This window comes from Aulonocara stuartgranti, assembly GCF_965226115.1.
Source record: "Aulonocara stuartgranti genome assembly, chromosome: 5".
Lineage (NCBI taxonomy): Eukaryota > Metazoa > Chordata > Actinopteri > Cichliformes > Cichlidae > Aulonocara > Aulonocara stuartgranti.
Window position 1 is genome coordinate 36,568,588 of NC_138943.1, and position 25,251 is coordinate 36,593,838.

At 40.3% G+C, this 25,251-nt stretch overlaps 2 protein-coding genes across 4 annotated transcripts in view; one reads left to right on the top strand and one right to left on the bottom strand.

Moving 5' to 3' along the window:
* LOC309706770 (copine-9-like) overlaps positions 1–25,251 on the bottom strand; it is a 186,982-nt gene that overhangs the window by 102,120 nt on the left and 59,611 nt on the right. Inside the window, exons 5-6 of one of the 3 annotated variants that reach the window (XM_082533603.1) lie at positions 15,516–15,555; positions 13,353–13,429 (exon numbers count right to left, since the gene is read on the bottom strand). In XM_082533603.1, the coding sequence (XP_082389729.1) occupies positions 13,353–13,429; positions 15,516–15,555 (117 nt within the window). Of the gene's footprint in view, positions 1–13,352; positions 13,430–14,264; positions 14,312–15,515; positions 15,556–25,251 lie in introns of those variants that run through there. The other 2 variants (XM_082533598.1, XM_082533602.1) reach the window with 2 other exon arrangements.
* Positions 1–25,251, top strand: part of LOC309706775 (transcriptional repressor scratch 1-like) — a 409,990-nt gene that overhangs the window by 63,775 nt on the left and 320,964 nt on the right. The window lies entirely within an intron of this gene.

A 25,251-nucleotide genomic window follows, 5' to 3' on the forward strand; every position in this document is an offset into this window, starting at 1 on the left:
TTCTGAAGAATATTTGATTTCTATTGTAGAAAGAATGCCGCAGGTGTGTTCAGCTGTTACATCTGCCAAAGGAGGCTACTTTGATGAGTCAAAACCTTAGAATACATTTTGGTTTATAAATTGATTCCATGATTTATTTTTTAACTCCAACTGCTTATTTGTACTATGCTTTCACTTCAGAGTGCAATGAGACAGTAAATGGCATAATTTTCAATAAAAAACTGTAAAAATTAGGGTGTTCCAAAACTTTTGACTTAGAATAGCCAAGTACGGGGAGCCTCATAGCTATTTAAGCTTACTGTCCCAGTCTGGTGTTCAGATCTGTCAGCGATGATCTCTTGCCTGTCTTCACTATTCAGTTAATGGGCTTGGTATAGTATAATGTATTACATGGTATACATCCATTATGAGAGAGACTTTTTGACCATCCAGGATGAAGGTGTACACCTAGCCTGAAAATGGAGTTACACTACCTCACTGCATGGTTTTGAGCGACAGCGGTCTAAGCATATCATGTCGAGTGATTGGTCCCTGACAAAACATTGATGAGTTTATGGTCTGAACTGACAGTTTTAATGTTTGGTACTTTCACAGTGAAAGTACCAAACATTAAACTTCTCAGTGAGATCCACATCTCTCTTAATACCCTGAAATCTGTTGTTCTCCATTGTTCAAAGAGACCACTGAACTACAAACAGCTCCTTTCTTAAATTTTAACTGAATCACACAATAATGGCCACCAGTCTGGGTTGACAAGTTATTTATAGTCAGCATATGATCTCAATCTCAAACAGTCACAGGCAAGAAACTATGTTCTGCCCCTGACAGGAACCTTCAGTAAGGAAAACACGAAAGATAAAAGCAGAGATGAAAAGAGATGAAGCTGAAAACCACAGCTATGTGATCAGAAAAATACCCCCAAAAAACAAAAGCACAGCTGCTATTCAAGGTATTTTTTGTTCAGATGAAGGTAAGACACAAAAAAAGAGATAGCTGGGAGGAAAGAAAAAAGAAAAATGTTACTTTATCCAAGAAAAATAGCACTTTTAAAAGCCTTCCAATACTCTTGTTTTTCTCAGTAAAAATGCTTTTGTTCTGTTCTCCATATTTTTCTTTAATAACCTTAAAATAGCTCTATAGTGTAGTAGATCCTCATTTTGATCCCGGAGGACAACAAATCCCCTTGGGATTGTCCTAGGAAGGGCGTCCGGTATGCACAAAAGCTGCCAAATTAAGAAACTGCCCACTGGAGTAACTCCTTGTGAATAAAAGAACAGCTGAAAGTCGCTCCATCCTTTCCTTAATACCCTGAAAAATATCTTTTGCCATTCATAATTGTGCTAAAGCCTAAGATGAACAACAACAACACATTAAAGTAACTCTTTTCTGTATGACTTTACTAATCTTTTACATTGACCCCTGTTTCAATCCAAGGGGTCAATGTAGATATTGTGGAGGACTAAAAATATCTTGGTGTATACATAGATAATAAACTGGACTGGGTTAAAAACACAGCTGCACTTTACAGGAAAGGCTATTTTCTGAGGTCCTTCAACATCTGTCGGACAATGCTCAGGATTTTCCATGAGCCTGCTGTGGCCAGTGCTATCCTCTATGCTGTTGCATGCTGGGGGCGCAGGTTGAGGGTCGCAGATGCCAACAGACTCAATGAACTGATCTGTAAGGCCAGTAACCCTTAAGGTGGTGTCTGAGAGGGAGCTGTTGTCCAAGATAAAGACAATGTTGGCTAATACCTCCCACCCACTCCATGACATGCTGGCTAGCCATAGGAGCACGTTCAGTGAGAGACTGAGATTACCAAAAAGCACCACTGAACGACAAATTTCTGCCCGTGGCCATCTCCCTGTACAACTCCTCCAGTGAACACTGCAATAGTTACACCCTTTTTACACACTCTTTTCTACTCAGTAATGTTGCTGTCAAAATTCTATCAACTCTGTCGATCCTTGATATTTATTATTGAGTGATTTGAATGTATTGTGCTATTTCTTAAATCTGTAAATCTGTAACATATTGTATTTTTAAATAGTCTAATCTGTTTCTGTTACTGTATTGGAGCAACTGTAACCCACATAATTTCCTTAGGGATTAATAAAGTGTTCTGATTCATCATTGTGGAGGAATCTCAGCCCACTCTTCTTTAGTTTATTGAGATTTGTGGCATTAAATTATGTAACACTTTCGTAAGTTCCTCCCAAAGGATTTCAGATCGGTTGATGTCTGGACTTTGATTGGGCCACTCTCTTAGAGGCGTGCTTGGGGTCATTATGCTGTTGCATGGCTCACTTTTGGCCAAGCTTTAGCTATCAAACAGATGGGCTCAAATTTGACTTTAGAATACTTCAGTATGCAGAGGAGGTCAAATCATCAGCCTTCCATTATTGTCCTTGACTGTAGGTCTACAGTGTTTGTGCTGTGCTGTGTTTTTACCAAACATATAATCTATATGCAAACATCTCCACTTTAGTTTATCCAGCAGACATTGGTTAAGAAGTCTTGTTTTTTTCAGATACAACTTTGCATCCCTAAGCCATAGGAGGTGGAGTCCCTGTGGTGACCAAGCAGGGGGACAGCAAAGGTGAAGGAGCCAAAAACCCTCTGAAGGCAAGTAATGGAGACAGTGTCTTTCATGAGGTTGGGCATGAGAGTGGTGGTGATGGTGACTGGATGCCTGTGATATTAAAGCCAGGAACAAGACACAGAAGAAAACAACTCCCAAAATCAAACAGGAAGTAACATAAAAGGGGAACCCCTGCCATGTTACTTTTCAAAACTCAAAACTTAGGCACAAGACCCAAGGACCATGACATCCCCCTTTTGACTTAAATAATAAATGACAAACAATGAAACATAAGGATTATTAAAACACACATATTTTAGTTTTGCATGAGGACAAAGGGATGACATAAAGCAAGTTTGGGGATCCTCGACTGTTTTTAACAAGCACTCAACTTTAACGTCACTCCACCATTTTCCTCCTTCTGGGACACAAACTGAGATTAGCGGAAGTTAATGAATTCAGAAGCTCAAGTGAACAATTCAATTTTATTTATATAGAACACAACAACAGTCGCCTCAAGGCGCTTTATATTGATCGTACAATAATAGCACCACGTTGTTTTGTTTCAGTGATGTATCTCAGATTTTATTATAATTGCACACAGGGTTCATGGTTTAATTAACAGGGCCAAAACAAGTGGTCAGAGAGACTAAGAAAAACACTCAAATGAAGTGAGACAGGAAGCAGGGCAGTTTTGGAACCCAATCACAGTTTTCATCTAAATGTTAATTTGTCAGAGCCGTGAACCTTTGTAACAGAAGAAACTACATAACTGCAACTGTTAGTACAATAATGTGTTACGTTTGTCCACAACTGAAAAATACAACATGACTACAGTAACATGTGAATCACATTGCACCCAGTGCTTGTCAGTGCTTCTGTTAGAGCCCTTTCCTTCTGGCCTCTTTCCAGTCAGTAAGCAGACTTTTTGGTATGTATAATGCTCAGACATGCATAAACATAACATGGACATAATTTCCACAGTGGAGGGTTTGATCCTTGTCCAAATAGATAATTAGCTGGAGATGCCATAGTACGCCACCCACTGTCTCCTCGTCTCACCCGTGCTGTGAGGAAATGCTGGCAAATAAACGTGATCCAGTTTTACCAGGGGGTCATGGTCTGGGTGGTGTCAGTGAGGGGAGGGATCTTGAGAGGTTTTGGTGCGAGGTTTTTAAATGGCTCTGCTATATTTACCCTGCAGGTGATCAGCATATTTTATTTAGGCTCAGTAACAGGCTGGCTGGATGTCACTCACACTGAATATACTTTTTCTTCTTTCCTGCATAGTTGTATCTCATGTTGGGGTTATATATGTGGGAAGGTTTTTTATTTGTGGCTTCAAAAAACAAGGCACGTGTGAATGTCTAAACGGCATAAACGGCGTTAATAGAATGCAAATTATTTTCAGCCAAGGTCAAGGTCCAAAGTCGTGTGTTTCACAGGATAATCAGCTGGAGCTTTCACAATGGAGGCTGACTTATCCCAGACCTGTTGGCGGAGCCCTTTTACATCACGGTACTTCTACTTGATCAACAACTGTAAGTGGTCACACACATGTGTGATGTTGATCACATGATGTAATGGGGGAATACTGACTGAAGACTCCTAGTACCTGTTTTACAGGTGAGGTCAGAAGTTTATATCCACTCTTCATGGCCATGAATGACATGGTAATGGTGAGCTTTTAATGAATTCATTAAACTGTTTCTTCTCAGTATGAAATGAGCAGGATTTTGTTGTACAGGATCCTTTTTAATAACTTAAAGAAGATTTGTGCGCACTAGACTGAAGGTGTGCTGTGGTATGTGGCTGCTGGTGATGTGAGGCAGGGTCTCCATGGATCAGACTTGTTTGTCCAACACATCCCACAGGTGCTTAATTTGATTCAGATCTGGGCGATTTGGAGGTCAAGTCAAGATTTCAAACATGCAGCAGCTTCTCGAACCATTCTTGAGCCATCTTTTGCTTTGGGGCAGAGAACATTATGTATCTGAAAGAGGCAAATGGTTTTTCCCAGCAAAACGTTGCCCAAAGCATCACATTGCCTCAACCAACTTGCCTTCTTTCCATAGTGTATCATGTTGCCAGGTGTGTGCCAGGTAAGTGACACACGCATCTGGGCATCAATGCAGTCCAGTTATGATGCTCACATGATCATTGTTGGAAGTGTCAGCAGTAGAGAGGGGATGCATGGGCACCCTAACTCGTGTGTATGCAACAAACTGAAACTTTATTCTGACACCTATCCATCAGAACCAGCATTAACTTTTTGGGCCATTTGTAGTTTTTGTATGCTTGTCTGTTGGGTCCGACTACACAGCCCAGCTTTCGCTTCCTACGTGCATCAGTGAGGACAAAAGGTTCACCTGCTCTGTAATACCTAACAGGTGCCTACTGATGAAGGTATAATCTCAAGCACAATCAGTCGTATTGTACAGAATTACATCCAGCTTCAACTACCGAATAGTAGGAAAGTCTTTTATCAGAAGCTCAAGTGAACAGCACCCCGCTGTTTTGTTTCAGTGATGATTTTATCATAATTGCACACAGGGTTCATAGTTTAATTAAAACAAGTGGTCAGAGAGACTAAGAAAAACACTCAAATGAAGTGAGATAGGAAGGAGGGCAGTTCTGGAACCCAATCACAGTTTTCATCTAAATCTTAATCTTGTCAGAGCCAAGAAATGTGGAATGCCTTTGTAGAAATTTAAGAGGCTGTGACCTTCCTGGATGCTTAGCAAGAGAGGAGGCTGAGAGAGAAGGAACAAACCCAAAGCGGCGAATAAAAATACCTGTGGGCAAAGAACATCTCAGACATTTTTAGTCACATTGTGTTGTATTCTGAAGTGATTTAACAGTCAGTCACAGTGAGTCAGTGTAATAGCTTTGTGAATGGCTTTAGTCCAGTGCTGCATCATTTAATTTTTAACCACATTATACATGAAAGGACTGAAAAAAGGAAGAGAGAATACATTTGTTCAGCCAGTCAGAGACTAAGCTGAACAATGCAAATGAAAAATAAAACAATTCTATCGTTCTATCATTTATTTCTCACATTTCTCACATTTATTTCTCACGGTGCTGAGAATGCCAAAGGCAGTGTGTGTGTGTGTGTGTGTGTGTGTGTGTGTGTGTGTGTGTGTGTGTGTGTGCGTGCGTGCGTGTGTGCGTGCATGCGTGCGTGTGTGTGTGTGTGCGCGCACCTTGTTCCTGCTGTAAATTGATGTTTGTTGGGATTTAATTTATTTGTGGAAAGTAACTCCATCCTCTGTACTGGATGAGATTTAATTATGCATGTTTGAAGAAAATAAGTCGATTTGAGAACCGTTTATGATGGTACAGTGACCTATGGATGGGTACAGAGCTATTTAAATGGAGTGAGCATGGACAGGAGGAGGAGAAAACAGCCACTGCAAAGCTTTTTATATCATTAGATGAGGAAGAACACATGTCAGTGCCCTCCTGTATGTGTTTTGGGAGGGGGGGTTAGCTGCTCCTCAGTATATTGGGATGTGCCCTGATGGTTCTGTATCTTTTACCTGAAGGAAGGGGAACAGATTTCAATGTGAAGAACTTGGTTCTCACAGTCATTTATGTTGTTTTAACTAATTGGCAAAGGCTCAGGGTTTTCTGGAGTGTAGCGTATGTAATGCACTATGACACAGAGCAGAGCTTCTTCACTTCTCTCCAGGCATTACTGTAAGAGATTTTTCCCCTGCACCTCAAAGAGAGAGCGTACATTTTGGTCAAGGCATCACTTTTGGTTTGGAAACAACTTGATGGTCTTGCTGGTTAAACATAGTGTCAGAGGTATAGAGGCACGTACTCTTTACAATCAATTTACAATCTTTGTTTTCAAAACAGTTCTGCAGCAGTGGATTCTTCACTTCAATTTTTCAGTTCAATTTTGTTATATATAGCGCCAAATCACAACAATAGTTGCCACAAGGTATTTTATACAGTACAGTAAAGACCCCACAATAATACAAAGAAAACAAAGAAAACCCCAGCAATCATATGACCCCCTGTGAGCAAGCGCTTTGGTGACAGTGGGAAGGAAAAACTCCCTCTTAACAGGAAGAAACCTGTTTTGTTGTTTCCTTTTCATTATGTTGTGAATAAATGACACTGCGATGAACAGATATTTGTTTCCTGTGGTTGGTTGGATCTGGGGGGGAAGGGGGGGCGAGTGCTCCATTCATGTTATGACCTGGCTCCTAGACAGGTCGTAACACTAGCCAACACAAAGTTGCAGACTGTGGTGGAGAAGTGGAAAACTTGTACTTTCACTTTAACTCTTGAGGTTTACTGCCACCCTTAAAATTTCCCACCAAAGCAGTTTTCACAAATACAATGCTACCTTGAATAGTTCTGACTTTTCAAGTCCAGCTGTATTTAAAACTTTTAGACACTTCGCAGACAGAGTGAGGCAGTGTTCTGCACTGTACCCAGGCATCCCAAACAAACTGGTATATTTCCAGTAGTGAAAATGCATCTGACAAATCTCCATTTGAGTGCAACAAGTCTGAAAGGTCAACATTTTGACAGTGTCTGGTCCTGATTCTTTCAAGAATTTCCAGAGTTTGTGTGCGTGAAAACAGCCTGAAAATATCTTTTTCTCCAAAGACTCCCCAAGGACTTAATTTAGGGCTTCCTTTCATGGTGCTGTGATACTTGTCTGGCTGAGAGCTTAGCAGCAGTCAGAGTCTCCCACACAGGGGCTCAGTACAACTTTCCATGGCAACCTCATCACTGAACACCTCACAATAAATACAACTCAGACAGTAGAAGGACACGCAGGTGACAATCAGATCAAAACAACAATCAGTCCTCCTCTATCAAAACTCATGCAACCTATCAACGGCAAAACCACGGGCTTCGATGTTACTTTCAGGTTTAAATCTGAAGCTTTCAGAGAGATGGGGATCATCTGGTTCTTGTCAGATGAACAGAACTAATATTTAAGTATTGGGTGGGCCAAAAAGAGTAGTCCCATGGAATGAAATAACAAGTCTGTTACAAGAATGAGTTATAGGGACTGATCTGCCAGTGCCACACTGGATGGGAGAAACATCAAGCGTCCTTCTACATATGACTTTTTAATATTTAATCAGACGGACCAATAGAAAAAGATTTACATCGGAGAGGCAGATGCCTCATTAAGCAAGAAAGTTAATAAAGTGTGCCAGCTGATAGTACTTTTGTCAGATCTCAGATGAGTATGCAGCAGTGTCTGAGCTGTTTGGTTTAGCTGAGATTAATGGCCTAGCTTTGCCAAAAAGGCATGTGAAGTCCAATGTGGAATCAAGCGAGAAGCAATGTGTCAAAATATATCTGCAAAGTCAGATCCCATAGCTCAGGAGGACAGAGAGCAAATCAATTATGATTTTGACAGCCTGAAAATCTGCTCCACAATTCACTTATTCACTTCTGTGACCAAAGAAGTGATTCATACTCACTGTGCTGTAAATACTAACCACAGGCAAAGGCACTGCTTGCTGCTTCCCATGTTCAAATTAATTTTAAATTATAATGAGGCCCTGGAGGATAATTAGCCAGGCTAAAAGTAAAAAGTAGTGCTGTCAAAATGAACGCGTTAACACAGATTAAGCCGTCATCACGATTAACTCGATACAAAAAATTTAACACTTTTAACGCATTTGGAGTGCAGAATGACTCAAAATCCCTGAAATGTTTCTGTCAATGCATTTCGGTCAGTTTGTCTATGTAAAGTTACCTTCGCACATGCACAAATGGGCAGTTGATCTGCTAGTGACGGGCAGCTGAATCAATCAACTCAATTTGGAAGATGATAAACAACAGCTAACAACAGCTAACAGGCAAAAACAGCAGCATTTAGTGACCGAAAATTAAGGATATCCTCAACTCAACACAGTATCATCATCATCCATCACAAATGAGCTGTGTTGACACATTGACAGTGTAAGGGGTAATACACAGAGACGTGGCAATATGAACAATTAATAAACATTGGGTAAATACCTTAGCAGTGACCAGTGACCGTGGTTGACTTGTTCAAGTGACTGCAGCTCCAGGCAGAGTCCAGTGACTGAGGGTTGTTACCCATCTTAGCCTACAAAAATTTGGATAAGCATCCAAACTTTTGTAGGGCTTCGGATCTCGTCTAGTACAACACGCGGGTTGTTGATAGCATAATAATATAAATAGTGTGGCGTGAGGTCAGAGAGAGCGCCAGGGTTGCACTTCACAGCATCAGTAAACACTCTCAGAGGCAGTAAGTTAACATCCATCTTCAGCCCTCCCATGCCCGATTTCTCCCATAACAAGCACGATGCCATGAAAGTGTTTTTGCTCCTTTGAGAGAGAATATATGTTTGTTCATTTACTCATGGTTGCTATAGTTTATTTCATTTGCATAATGCTTAGTAGGTCTCACTCAGTTGACGCATCAGGATTGTTAGACATCCAAGACTAACATTTATTTGACCTCTGACCTGTAAATAGTTAAATAGGTAAAATAAATACTGCCTACGCAGTTCCTGTGGCAGAGAGTTATGCTCTTGGAGTGCTCATTGTTTTAATTTATGATGCTGAATATCTGAGTTTTATGCGTCACACCTTTCAGAAACAACAATTGAGGGATGATTTTTTTATTTCTCTAAAGGTGTTAAAGGTTCCTAAACCCTTCTTTTCAGCTTATAGATGTCCTCAAGTAGCATCAGTTTGGTTAGCGCTCTTTAGAGGGAAAGTCTACATTTCAAAGAGTAAAGAAAAAACCCCACAGTTCACTACTAATCTTCTCTGCAGGCTACAAACTCAAGGATGCATTAACCAGAATTGGTATAACACACAGAGTCTGACTAGATCTTAGATGGGTACAAAGTTTTCATAGGGAAAAAATATACAATTTGTGGTACAGCTGCATTGATTTCCATTCTTTTTTTTTTAATCACCTATTCTGGGCGTGCAAATGTAGCAGAGGTGCAATGCTCAATCGGTACTGAGCGTTGCACTGTTATTATCTGTTATCAATAAGAAATGTTCAGGAGCTGAAACTGACCTTTGAACGGTTTTACAAGAATGATGGGAACATCAGAGTCATCACAGGGATTGTGTAAATTGTGCTTTTCTGTTGCAGATTCACTATGAAAGAAAATCCAGATGATTCGGTCGTAGGCTACGTAAAGCAATAAGGGTTGCTTTCTTTAAAAATAAAACATACTTATCTGCACATTACATGATATGCAGAATGATTTAGCACTACATGCTTTAGCGAGCACTGCTTCACACTAATTATTGCTTCTTTGTTCTCGCTCTTGAGCACGAAAATGCCTTCTCTGTATATTCCTCACAGAATGCAGTCCCCTTTTGTGCTTTAGTGAACAGGAATTACTTTAAAACAGATGAAAGTTTAGAATTTTCTTAAAACAAACCGCTTAGATCAGTTCTCCGTCACAAACTGCAACAATCCTTTTCACACACAATATGATCTGTTTGATTTGTAAATGCACCTCTAATAAGCTTGTTCCTTGGTCATGTGTCAAGTGTCCCTGCACCCACACAACTTAATCCAGCATTTGACTGTGGAGTGCATTAGCAAAAGCACAGGAGGCAAATGAACTTAGTTCAGCAGGTGGGTGATTGCTATTGCATATGCAAAAATGTGTCTGCCTGCAAGCACTTAGCCTGGTTAAACAAAGAAGTGTGCATCGTGACTTGATGCACAAGGTGGGTTTCCCTAATAATTTTCTCATCTGACACAGGGCTCTCTTCCTCTCCCCACCCATTATCTCAAAATAGATCCTCGCCATGGCTCTGATGTCATCTTTATCAGAGGAGAATGGGCCAATATGAAGAAAATGGCTCACCAACTGGATTTTTCAGCAGTAGGGAGCATAAAGTAGACTCTGTGCTCACAGTTGCCTTGGAAACACATCTGTTATTAAAAGAACAAGTATTATTCTAATACAATCCTGTCTGTATCTTCACTTTGAAGTGAAAACTCTTACGTCATCATGCTTCTCCTATAGGCTACGTGTCAAAATGCATGTGATGGCTGCAGTTACAGCCACACATATTGGGTAACATCTGCCAAACATCACAGGGCTACAATAGAGACTTATTTATTACACTACACTTGTATTGTGCTGTCTTTAAATATAGGATTGAATTTACAGATTAATAAAGAATTTGTGTTAGTTTATAATTTCTTTATTTTTACCATCTCATACACAATAATGTATTCTAACATAAGTGCCCACATTTTAGTTTAATCTTTGTATTTGTTTTCTGGTTACCTTAGTAAAAGATGCTCAAGTCCCTAAGAGGTGTAAAAGGGGGCGGGGCAAGCCTATGTGGAGACCTGCAAATTGGGTCATACCACAACTCTGGATCATGGGGGGGAATGGGATTTGCTATGTTAGTTTTTGTTAGGTTTTTGTGTGTTCTACCCCTTTTTGTGTCTTTGTGGGTTGATCAGCCACTATTTAAGTTTCCTCTTGGTCTCATTTTGGTAGGTCAGGTTGCTTGAGGTAGTGTTGCCATTTTTCTGAGTAGCGTTCTGTTACGTTGACCTCTTTTATGAGCCCAAGCTCTTGTTTTTTCTACTATAGCCTGTGTCTGACTGTCCTTTACTGCTTGGTCCATCACAATGTATGATATAAACTGTGTTTTCTGTTTTGACTCTATGTGTGCGTTGGTGTGTGTGTGTGTGTGTGTGTGTGTGTGTGTGTCAAATCAAAGTTTAAGCTATCTGCTCTGTGGTGACTACAAATGTTTCACTTGTGAGGAATTATTTTGTCACTTAGTACAAAACCATTTTTAGTTTGAAGAATATTCACTACTGATATTGCAAAGAATTACATGTTCTGAACTTGGCAGAAGTTTAGGAATTAAAACACGAATCCTTTGGATTTTGACGTCGCTGGAACTTATAAATCTTGACTTAAGACTTTCTTATCATAAGACATGCATGGACTTGAGGGTTACTAGTTAAAATATATGGCAATTAAATAACACATTGTAGAGTTATTGGAAGGTTGATTTACCCACCCCTACTATTTCACCCAGGTTTTTTGCTAAGCCAGACTAACTGAAATGCACAAAGATTAAATTTCTCAGTCGTATCATTACATTCAGTAAATGTCAGACTGTCACTAAATTTGAAATGTTACTGTGCTGGCATTTATCTAGACCATGAACATCAGTGTTCATCACATATTTCTGTTGCCTTCATACATATGTGGCTTTTTACCAAGTGAGTGGGACTTCAATCCATGTTGTAGCTTCCTGTAATCAATAATCTCTCTGCACACTTTGACTCTTAAGAACACAACCCACGTCCCTTATAAGGCTTCAGTTGATAGGACCAGGCCAGCAGTTCTACACACACAATGACGCCCAAGTTTCTATAACACTGCACTGGAATCCAAGGGTATCAGAGCCTTTCCTCCACTCATTGACAAGCTGCCTGAACTAGGAAATGCTCCTTCAGGCTTCAACAAAGAGGAACTGCAGTGTGGCGCACAATCAACACAATTTTCATTTAGTGGTAGCTTCTTTTTTTTAACTAATTGTATATCTCTACAAGACACATGACATACTGCATCATTTAAGTTTTAATTTCACTTCATTCATATGTGCAATAAAGCAAATGACCTCTTTTTACCATCATGGTTTGAACCTGACCACAGTTTGCTACTCAGTTGGTTGTGGTGACCATCTAATTACAGGCAGAACATATGGAAGGCCACAGGCTCTAAAAGCACATAAACAAGACGCTAGGTGAAATAGGAACCTCATCTTGTTTTACGTTCTCAGCCTCGGGCAAACGCTCCACTTGCTTTTCTGCTCTCTCCAAAGTTGGAGAGCACTAACTGCAGCTTCATCAGATGTGCCGTCCTGAACTGAGGTGACGATGGATCCATCAAAGGTAGACAGGTCACCCTCTCAATTTCACCCAAAGTGCATTACAGTTGTATGTATTCTTTCACCAGTACTAACTGTTGTGCCATAATGCAACACCTTTAGACAAACATATAGTTAGCATTTTATCTGTCCTTAAGTCCTTAATTAAATAAAACCAAGTACTTGATTAAAACTTGATCATCAGCAAGTTTGGCCTCTAAAACCTGTTTAGGCAGTCTTCTGGAGTATTCAGGTGTGTGTTAACACAATGGCACAATATTTGTAGGAGGCGTATTCCATTCAAACCATGCAACAAAAAACAACAACCAAAAAACCAAATATTTGTAACATTTGATACTAACCCCACTAACTTGGGGTTAGTATCTTGCCCAAGGATATTTGACATGCAGACTGGGGAAGCCACGGATCGAACCACCATCCTTCCAATCAGTAGTTGATCTGCCACCTGAGCCACAGCCACCCCTCGACCATTAACTCCCCTACACACTAGAGTATTCCAGTCAAAGGTGAGGCCATCTGTCTGATTGATAAAGCTTTCCAAGGTGGGTCATACAACAGCACAATGACCACAAGCACACCAGAAAATCTACAACACAATGACTGAAAACAAAAATAATCACAGGGTTGTAGTGGCACGGTCAAAGTCAGATCTCAGATCTCAACCCAGTTAAATGTTTGAAATGCTTATGGCTGAGATGTCACCTCTGAACTGTTTGTATTTGTTAATCAGGCTGCGATACCAAAGATTTTCTGCACTTGTAAATAGGACTAAACAAGATGTTGACATTAAGGATAGTGTCCTAAACCAGCTTCAAAGACAACTACTGTATGGGTGACGCTGTGTGTATGTTGTACTTACGAAAGAGTCCTTTCCAGCCTGCCGCCAGGTGAACCAATGATCTCACCTAACGTGCAGAACATCTGACCCAGGAAGTCCTTTACAGAGTAGGGAAATCATCATAGTGAATTCATTGCACTCAGTCACTGTGTGCTGCACGTTGGCTAATTTCTAAAATGTGGCTGTTGATAGGTTAACAGAGTTACAGCTACCATGTTATATATGATTTCAATTTGGGTTACTTGGATTTAAAATAAAGAAGTAATTGGAAATTCTTTTGTAAACATTAATTGAAGATGCAATAGTAATGAGATGTCTAGACGTTGATTGATTACAGCAGACTGCTTAGGACTAACACAGCAGCTAGTTAGCGCCTAGTTACTGAAACTGTCTAATTGCTTTGCATTTTGTCCATATTTTATACTTCATTGAATTGAGCTTTTGTAATTAAATTGTTCTGCTTTAAGCAACATTTTTTGTAGTTAAAATAATACACCATAGCTGTCATAAAAACATTCTCTTACAGGATTTTCAGATTACATTTGTAATCTCTGTAATCTCAGTGCGGCTTCATTCATTTCTGTTGGAATTAGCGATGCAGTTACAGAAACACACCGAAAGGTCAGTTTGCTGTATGCTTAACACATTGCTTAGACCTTGGCGATGTGTCTGACCCTGTGACTCATCGTCAGACATGACTCTAACCCTAAGGTTAACGCTATACTATCAGAAGATTTCATTGTAGTCTTCGTTTTCTAATCCCATTTTTGGCAAAAAATAATTCTGAGATAAATCAAATTATTATTTTTATAGATTTGGGTTCTTTTTGCTTTTCTCCAAAAAATGTTTTAGGATTAGGGTTTGAGCTAGGGTCCACATCACTTAAAGAAATGGTGCAGTAAGCAGGGAGTACAGGACATAATGATAGCTTACCTTCTGCTTATCCAGGAGGGGAGGCAGTAAGGAAAGGCAGACACATGTTAGAGAAGCTGGAAAGACACAATGAAAAGACCTCAAGTTCACAAATAAATTAATTTTTCTTCCAAATTTAAGAAAGATGAAGACTAGTCAGAGCTGCAGTGCACTGAGCTTAAAGTAATGCTTTTATGAATCATTACGGTAGGGTGCAAATTAAAAAATAATGTTTTGATTTATGCTTTCTGTAGATACTTTAGTAGATACTGTACTAAATTTTGTTTGATGTTGAATTCAGGTAAAATTACAGCTGGAGTGGAGCCGGACCACACTGACAGTGGTAGCATGTACCCTGGACAAGGTGCCAGTCAGTTGCTACATGTCTGACATATAGGCAGCTATTCAGCATCAGATTAGTACCTAGATCACAGGCACACCAACCCTCTGCATGTCTGCCTTCTGTTCTGTGGTCTTCCTCCTATCTTTCTGCATGGCAGTCCCATCTTCAACATCTTCTGCCCCCTATATTCACCAAAACCTTGCCTCTAAAAACCACTTAGCCTGAGCTGTCCCTCTGATGTATTATTTCTAATCTTGTCTGCTACCTTCACATCCTCTACTCCTTGCATCTTCACTGTTACATGTGTCTCCCTGTTATTTACACATGTGTTCTTTCTTGCTTCTATTGACTTTCATTCCACTTCTCAATAGAGCATAATAACACATCTCCAGGTTCTCTTCTACCTACTCCCAATGCTAACTACAAATCATAGTGTCATCTGTAAACAGTATAGTCTACAGAGAGGCCTGCTTGTTCACATCTGTCAACCTGCGAAAAAATAGAGGGCTCCATTTCCTGGCTATTGATGACAGCTCCACAACTGAATCTGACGCGTGATGAGGAAGAGTTTTGTTTTTTATAAGATGGGTTTCAATCAATATCAATATAACATTTTTAATGCAAAGTAGACAACAAGTTAGTACACAACAAGACATGTATGTTGAGAGGTGTCCAATGTTTGTATTGTGATGTACTATTTTACCTGTTCTTACAGTCTGACAAATGTCACACTTCATCATAATAACAAAAACCAATTGAGACAATTTTTTAGTACTACCACCCAAACTACGATAAGCAAAACCACTTTTGTGAAACCCACTGAAATAAAACTTGATTAAATTTTTTTGTTTTTAAATAAGGTTAACTAAATTTTTTTCTGGGCTTCATGCCAGTGGACCTGTGGTCATTGGACATATTAAGCTGCTTACATGTTTGGAAAGATTGGAGCTCCTAGTATCCACATTGTACCTGCAGAAGAAAAGCAAAATAGCAGACTTTAGAGTGTTTCCTTTAGAATGCATCCTGTTCAACATAATAAAACACAAATGCATACAGAAAAATTACAACTGGAGAAAAAGAGACACCTTCCTAATTTCCCTTTTGCACTTGACTTGACAAGCAACGCACACATGATGGACAGCTCTGGTGGGAGAACAAAGAAAAAATTCATGTATACTAATTAAATAATACGATATGGTCTACACAGGAGGGATGAGTCAAGAGTTATAAAACAGAAATTTATGGATCTGGAGCAACACTGACACATAACATACAATAAGAATTGATCTGCAGATGGAAGACTCTCTCTTTTGCTGTCTTTCAGGAAGATGTGTTGCCTCTTCTCTTTTAAAATGTGCTTTCCCCAAAGAAACTTCTGTTTCTGACACAAATTAACATCCTTATTTCTGGGTGGATTCTAAGGGGTCCTGAAATCAATGGCCCATGAAGGTTCATGCTTATTATCATAGACCAGGTAAACCACTGAGATCTTAGCTGTACTATCTCATTCAGTCATCTATTCTCCAGAGGCCAGGCAGCCTTGCAGAAGAAGAGTGATGAAGGTCTTAGCTTCAGGGTTACCAAATGTACTGGTACTATAGTCATTACACACTTCAGTATTTTATTTCAGAGACTCACTGTTGCCTTTCTAATGCTGATTGGCTCTTTTTCTGGGAGATTGCTATGGTTTGTTGTCAAAGGAGCTTGCAAAGAAAAGCGTCTGGACTTCTTTAAGTTGCTTGAAGACGTTTCACCTCTCATCCGAGAAGCTTCTTCAGTTCTAAGGTCAAATGGTGGAGAGTCCCAGATATAAACCTAGTGGGAGTTTCCCCCCACAGAGGGACAAAAGGACCCCCTGATGATCCTCTAATCGCCTGAGCCAAGGTGTGAAACTGGGTGTGGGTCCCAATCAGCCAGAGTTTCGGGTGAGCTCATTGTGAGACCTGGCCCCACCTTATCATGCGAATTCCTGAGGTCAGATGGCCCAGGATGTGAGTGGCTTCTTTCACTCCTCTTTCAAACCATCTGTCCTCTCTGTCCAAAATGTGAACATTGGCATCCTCGAAAGAGTGTCCTTTATCCTTAAGATGCAGATGGACTGCTGAGTCTTGTCCTGTGGAGGTGGCTCTTCTATGTTGTGCCATGCGCTTGTGAAGTGGCTGTTTGGTCTCTCCAATGTAGAGGTCTGAGCATTCCTCGCTGCACTGTACAGCGTACACCACATTGTTAAGTTTGTGTTTTGGAGTTTTGTCTAGACCCAGCAACACGCTCAGACAAAAACTGGTTCATCCGAAAGACAAAACTACCTTGGCTCAGGCGATTAGAGGATCATCAGGTAAGAGTATACCCTGGATGGAGCTTTGGGGAGCAGGCCAATTGTTTGGCCAGAGCCTTTATTTGGCAGTTTGTAGAGTTTCAGTTATGGGCATCTTGCTGTGCATCCAGACCCTGTCTCTCATGGCACCCTTCTATACTTCTGTACATCCTTCTGTGCTTCCTCGATTTTGGCCTCCAGCCTTCCTCTACATGGAGGGTGGGAGTTCCTCTACTTGCAGATGGGGATGGTGCATATAGCAGTGATTAAATCTGCAAGCATCTACTCTGATGAGTGTTTGTTAGTGATCTAGGGAGTCATGCCCTCGATGGCTAGACATCATCTAGTTTAATTCCACTGCTTTTTTCTGCCTGGGTTTTTCCACTGTATCCATATGAGTCTCCTGATGTTATTGCACTGAGATACTCTCTCAGTGGCTTGGCTGCCATTGTAGTATCCCATCAATAACATATTGTCAGTCATTCTCCATGTATGCCCTGTTCCAGTAGCCTACTTCTAAACACTATGTCATGGTTCCTCATGGCTTCAGCGTTGTATCTCTTGCACATTTTCCCAGGTAGGCTTGGTAGTATGGTGGGTAGACAATAAGTAAACTAATAATCAAACAGAAAATATCTCATAATAAAGAGAATTTAAGGAGCAGCTCCCAGACATCCCCGATGAAAACAAGTCCCAGGTGGGAGGGTGGGCTAGCTTTGCTTTTCCGGCAGTCTGTGGTCAGGAGTGCCCTGCTATTGATACAGGAGCTTGGTATGTGGAGCAGTTTCACATGGCAGGAGAGCTTCAGGCAGCACTGGTAGTTTGAATTCACAGAGGTCAGAATCAGAGGGTTTCTTTAATTGCCAAGTCTCTGGATAGAGATGTGTGTGCAGCACCCTGTGGACACTTTGGCTCTGGCTGGAGCTGCACATGTTCTTCTGGACTGGGGCTCTGCAGGGCACATGGGCTCAGTGGGCTGTGGCTGCACCAGGCATGGCAGGTGGCTAATAAAGCCCTCTGGGTTCGAAGAGAACTTAAGACTGGCCATCCCAGATATTTGAATTGCTAAGACATCATGTCTAAATATATCTGGTTAGATATATTAGGATTGGGATACATCCCTATCCCAATTAGAAAAATGTATAGGACAGCATACATCTATATAGACAGACAGACAGACAGACAGATATTAACAATTAACAAGGTTTGGGTAAAGTGTTCAGGAACCACTGATGAGAAGTGAGCTACTGAAACAAGAAGGCACAAATGGGCAAGAGATGATAACAGGACGCTGTTGGAATGCTACTATGCAGGTAACTCCAGCGGAAGGGGCTACATGAATAGGATGTGGGACCTACTGAATACCCAGCATCCAGGTTGACGGTGAAACAACTAGTTGCTCAGTGTTCCAACATTCGGTGAATGAACTGCTCTCATGACTAGAAATTGACAAGGTACAAGACAAATGCAACGGCGAGGGGGAGACAGGATGACAGGTCAGATTGAAATATTATCATCATCCCTACCCAACATTGGGTACCAAGCCTGAAGGAAGGTCTACTAGACAATTTCTACTGAGACCATCACAAGATTAATCAGCTGATCTACCAGTGAGATGCTTGGCTACAAGGTGAACAGCCACAAGGAGCAGTACCCACCATGAAGAAGCAGACTAGAGGCCAAGATCATCACAGTGGCAGACATCCAAGAACAGGTCTCCAGTATGAAGAGTTGGACAGCACCTGGCCCTGAGTGATTCACACCTACTGGCTGAAGAAGCTGACTGCACTTCATGAGCGTTTCGCAGCACAAATGAACCAGCTGCTAATTGAAGAGACACACCCAGATTGGCTAACTGAAGGCCAGAAGGCCTGATCCCCAAGGATCCCCCGGAAAGGACCAGTCATATCCAACTATCGGCCAGTAACCTGCCTCAGTACCACATGGTGTCATGATCCAGGTGGGCACAGCTGTGTTGTCTCTGAGCTGCTGTCTCCGCCTTGGGGTGGAGTCACCGCACACTGACGAGTCTCTTCACCTGTGCTGAGCTGTCAGCATTTATGGACCAGCGCTCACTCCACTACTCGCCACAGTTTCTGCTACACCTAGTCAGTGTTGCTTCAGGCAACTCAAACCAAGGAATAATTTTGCCATCCGTGACTTACTGTTTTTCCCCATAGCTGCTAAGTCCTTATCCACTCCACCCACGGCAATACCTACTGGAGCCTCTTCGCTGGTTCATGCCTGTCAGCTCAGTCTTCTCAGCTCCTGTCAACCGCGCTCACCTGCCTGCCCTCCTGCCTCCAGCTGGCCTCGTCAGCCACCACTCCCGGACCTTGTACTCCCTCTGCGTCCACCCTCCGCCCAGGAACAGTAAGGCAAAGTAATGCCATGTTTTCAAGCTTTACCCGGATACTTTTCCCTAAGCTTTATCACTAAAGCCACTCTCCTCTCGTTGCAGTGTGCTGAGACTTCCGGTGCATTTCCCACATTCTGCATCTCCCTTCTTTGGTCATGAGGAGTTTCTATGAAGATTTAAGCTTTGCCAATTATTACTTAGAGATCAAGTTCTTGTTTCAGGTTTGGTTCAGGCATTGAAGGAACACTTTAGTTCATAGTATTTAGTAATTTATGTCTTGACGTTTTGTTTTTTTGGAAAAAATAAAGTTTTGTTCATGTTTTCTCGTCTACGGGGTGTTACGTGTGCATTCTGCATTTGGGTCCTCCAGTCAGCCGACCTTGGCCGTGACACATGGAAGCTCCTGTCAGGCATCATAGCGGCTAAGATGAACAGGCACATGGGTCAATACATGAGCGGGGCACAGAAAGGAACTGGCAAGAATACCAGAGGCGCAAAAACACCAGCTACTGGTAGACCAGACTCCCTTGATTGATTACAAGAAGGCCTATGACTCAATGCCCCACAAATGGATCCTGGAATGCCTGGAACTATACAAGATCAACAAAACCCTGAGAGCCTTCATCAGGAACTCAATGGGGATGTGGCGGACAACGCTAGAGGCCAACTTCAAGCCAATAGCACAAGTCACCATCAAGTGCGGGATCTACCAAGGAGATGCTCTGTCCCCACTGCTGTTCTGCATCGGCCTGAAGCCCCTCAGTGAGATCATTAACAAGACTGGCTACGGATACGGTGAAATTCATTTTGGTGGATTAGTAATTCGTTTTGAAAAACTGATTTAAAAATAGTGTTTTTACTAAAGTAATTTATTATGTAATAATTTAATTTAAAATAATGTTTGAATAAATAAAATGATTTTTTTAAAGAATTCATAAATGAATTTACAGATGCAGCTTTTATTGTCCAATTCATTATTAAAGCACAGAACTCTTTATTTCGATGCATGTGGCTCTTGTGGACTAGATGTAATTTCTGTAATTTTTGCTTTCAATTGAGGTTATTTCTCTTAGTCTGGAGTATAAAAATTCAATTTTCAGTGACAATGAGACATCCAGTGAGTCCTGGATTGATACGTACTACACCACCTTGTTTTCTCCTTCATTCTTGGCAATGGGAAAACTCCCCCCCTTAATTGCTGTTTACTCTACTAATCATGTTAACAACAATTTCCTAAGGAAAATCTAACCACATTATTTTATTACTTATTTATTTGGTGCCTAAAGTTATCTGTCTTTTTAGCAACATTTAGTAATTTTACAATGTTTACTTGTGGTAGAGCTCGTGCTTTCCTTCCTTAGCTACTAAAGTTAGTGAAGACTATATAAATATAAAGTATAACATTGGATGGATTGGTGTGAATTTAATTACAAACATCTGTAGTCATCATAAAACCAGCTGACTTTGCTTAGCTCTACATATTTTACAACCGTGTACATACATGGTCTCCACCTGAAAAAGACAGGGTTGGTAGTTTGAATAAATATCATGTTTTTCCTCTTGTCACATCAGCTGATAAGGATTACAAATTATGAAGATACACTGTCTCTGAGTATAATTATAGTTCTCACTGAAATTATTTTGCCTGCTGGTTGCTTTTGTTATTTTATTTGTATTTATTTATTTATTTTATTTAGAATAAGCATAGTGTGGGGCTTTGAAAAAGGAACTAAAAGCAGGTGACTATTGAAGAGAGAAAAAATACCAAAGAGCCAGCTTACCCAAAAATGCCAAATTTAGTGTTAGCTGCCATTTGAAGGAGTCACTGCATACACTTCCTCCCCACACTTCTATACATATACACTTTTATTAAATCACTGTCCTGAGTGTATCACCAGTATCTTTCAATCTCACTACTTCCTGCAACTCAAAGCTCTGTGGATGCTTGCCAAATGAAATTTAAGTAAGGACGAGCAATAGAGTTGCCAGAAACTTGAATGACTTTCATTTATATGAAAGGCAGCTGGATGGAAAGGAAGGTGAACGCTGAAAACTGTGTTTGAACGTGTCAGTTGCCTTTATATGTCTCACTTTATTCATTTTCTTTCTTTTTTCTAAATCGTGGATTAAGATCAGATGGATGATTTGTCTGCTGCATCCTTTGTACCCTTGAGATTCAGATGGCAAAAAAAACCCCCAAAAAAACATGTGTATGTCTTTTCCTTTGTGACTTCACAACAAGACATTTATACATACTTGTTTGCCTCAGCAGTAAGAGAACCATGCAAAATGAGAAGCAGGGTAATTTAAGCTGATTCATACAGTCATCATGGTGGTGATTAGTGCAGTTAAATCACATTACTGTTATGCAAGTGACAGGCAGTGAAAATCAACACCATAATGAAGGTAATGTTTTTAACCATCCAAAAGATCCAAGACAGAAAATGAAGTTTATTTGGGGGGAAGAAAACCGTAATAGTTTTACATGTGGAATCCTTTAGGAATTAGGAGTCCTTAGTGAGCAGTTACTGATCACTCTTGAGAATTTCATAACTTGAATACATAAATGCATGACTACGAGACATTATATCTAGCATTTACACTGAGTCTGGACCATGAAATATATCACAGAAAAATACATTTTTTGAAACTGAAGTCTTTATTGAACCTTCTGACAAAATAAAAAATAATAATTTTGTATCATTTTTGCTTACTTACTGCATTTTTGTGCTCATAGTTGCACTGCTTATGTCTGTATACATCAGGTTTACCGGGGAAAAAACAGATTACGTAGCGATCTCAAAAACACATATCATCAAATATGACACCCTTGGCGCTACACGGTTAAGCACTGAAACCTGGACATGATGTTTTTAAATGGCCTGTATTTATATAGCGCTTTACTAGTCCCTAAGGACCCCAAAGCGCTTTACATATTCAGTCATCCACCCATTCACACACACATTCACACACTGATGATGTTTTTAAAAAATAATACCACTTCACTACCAAGGATGCCAATCCCAAATGTGACTGACAAATGATTTATTGATAATGGTTTGGGGAAGGTCTCATCAAGGTCAGCAGTGCCCTAACAGTGTCAGATTCCCAAAGACAGCAGATTGAATTTACGCGTATGTGGCAGGTGGTTGTGAATGTGTTTCAATGAAGTTTAATGATGCTGCGGGAAGAAATCATAACACTAGACAGCGAGAAAGATGCATTTAGTGCTGAAAGCTTGTAATAAGTAGTGACAGCTGATAATTAAAGGTAGATGGGAGGAACCAGTTTCTAATTTAGATGAAATTCATGCCACTGTGATAACCTTATATTGCACATTTTAATTTACAGCAAGGAGATGGGTTTGGGAAATGGGGTTGCAACACGGAAAATTCTGAAAAGCAGGTTGAAACTGGAATAGAAGACTGAAATAAGTCAAATTTCTAAATATAGTCACATTAGATGATGACAGATCATTATGTTGATCAAGGCCACGCTGTCTGCATGAATGGAGAGAGATATCTCAGGGATTATAGTTGGTCTGTTTAAGAGGATGATCACATTTATGATTTAGACAACTTATCAAGTTTAATTGTGATAATAAGAAATGTTGTGGATGAGAGAGAGTAATAATGAAGGAATGGACTAGAAGCATGATACAAAGGGCCAGAGTCAAGTGTCCCAAAGGGGAGCACACTGATGCTGGATGGGGCAAGGCTGTGTTGAGAAATTTAATGAAGAGGCACGCTGAACTAACTGAAGGTTGCCAATGTGTAAAAGCCAAATAGTGAGACTAGCACTGTTGTAACAGAGAGAAGTACAGAAGAATTTTTAAAAATGAGTGTAGAGGTGAACAAAAATGGCACACCAAAACAGGGTAGGTGTGTTTTATCATGATTCATATGATACTGATGATTGATTTTAGGCTAATAGTTAGGCTAACACACTTACCTCTCATCTTTTCTTTCCTCACAAAACTGACAGACCCTTCACTTCTTTTAAGTGTCTCTCAGCGCAATTCTTAGCATATTTTGGTTCCCTCAACTGGTCCGTCGGGTTATTGTCTCCCCAGAAACACTTCCCTTGTGCTTTTGGAAATCTGTTTTTTCCTGTTTCTGTTTTTTTTTTCCTATTTCCGTTGTGTTTTGTGTGCTTTTGCAGCGTTTTTCTTATTGCTGGTGTTTTCTTAAGTTGCAGTTGGGCCACCGTAAGTACTTGACTCCCTGGTATAACTATGAAATGCACACCTTAAAACAGAAACTCATAAGCTGCAGTTGAATAGCATCTGACAAATTTAGAAGATCATCATTTAGCCTGGAAAGCCTTCAAATAAAAAGCCCGTCCTAAAGCTAGAACACCTTACTATTCATCATTGAATGAAGGAAATAAAACAACTCTAGGTTTCTCTCCAGCAGTGTAGCCAGACTGACAGCACATGCGTTTATTTGTTTTAATTGAAATCTCTAAATTATCTCCAGTTAACAAGTTAATTACTTTAAGGTGTGCATTTCACTTTGACCTCTATGGGGCTAGAGTTAGTGCCTTTCACCGGTTTGTTGCATAGCGTCATTGAAGACTACAGTGTAGATCTACTCTAATGGAATGTATTCCCCACTGCTGTGTAATCCAGTATTGTACATTAAACATTATTAGGAAATATGCTTTCCACAGAAAGATTGGTTTGTAGATATGACTGACTGTGGCATTTGCATGTGTGATGGTTCTTGTTATCTCAATAGCATCTAGTGACATGTTTGTGTTAATCCGGTCATGATGTTTAATAAAAACTGCAGACTTCATGAAATGGTGTGGAAAGGAACTACTGAAATTTTCTTTTGGTCAGCAAGACTATGAACAACTGCAATGTGCCATCTGGACTCAAGCACTGGAACAAGAACAAATGGGTGTTTGGAGCAAATTCACACAGGTGTGATTGGAAGGGATGTGTTTGAGATGTGGTCCAGCTCCTGAGATTTAGATAAATGATTTCAGATCAAAGGAGCATACTGTATGTTGCACCTTTATTCATTTTGTGGTTGCAACCTGTCTCTGTCCTCCAAGGATCATTTGGGTGTCCACAAGTACTGACACCTGAGCCAGTTCCATGACATAAAGTCATGGTTACTTTCCTGGAATTGTAACCACATGTTGCTTCCATGCTTTCAACTGTTGTGATTGGCATTTTGGTACCATGGATTACTTTTATTTATTCCCTGCTACTTTTTTCCCTGAGGGGCTCAGTGAGATAATAAAATTATAGATGCAATTCAAGGACTCACGTATTTCAGCAAATTCGTAGAAGATTGCCAAAACTACTGTGAGGGAATGTGGAAAAACTCTGACAGACAATTTAAGGGAAGGAAGAAAGCGCCAGGATTTTATTTGTTTCAGTCATGAAACACACTGGGACATGACCACAAGGACACCACACATGAATGCTAGCAATGGCATCGGCCACTTACATAGGTTAAATTGAATTATACAAACGGTACATCATGGGTATAAATCTGGTAGTTATCTAGGAAAAAATAATGCAACAATAATATTTATAATTTATCTTGACTTTCTCTAATACATTGTCCAGTAGTCACAACTGCTGAAATGCCACTATAATGCCACCAGGTGGCTGTAGCTCAGGCCACAGTGCAGGTCATCTTCTAGGTAAATTGGGCAAGTTGTTTAAGATAGAGTAGAAAAGCACTATATGAGGACCAGCCCATTTACCACTGCAAAGTGAAATCTTTGCATTGCTGGCTGATGAAACATCCTTTTCTTTGTGCCCTATTTTGTGCTTACATGTTGAATATATTTCACATATTTGTGAAAAAAATGATCTGTTTTGTAAATTGAAGGTATATGGTTCTGTTAGGTGAATTAACCTCCGCACATTTACCTTCAACAGCTGTGCTCAGTGTCTGAGACATACCTATGGACACAACTGGCACTGGTGAAAGACATTTAAGGACTTTTTTATATTTACATATGCTACCAA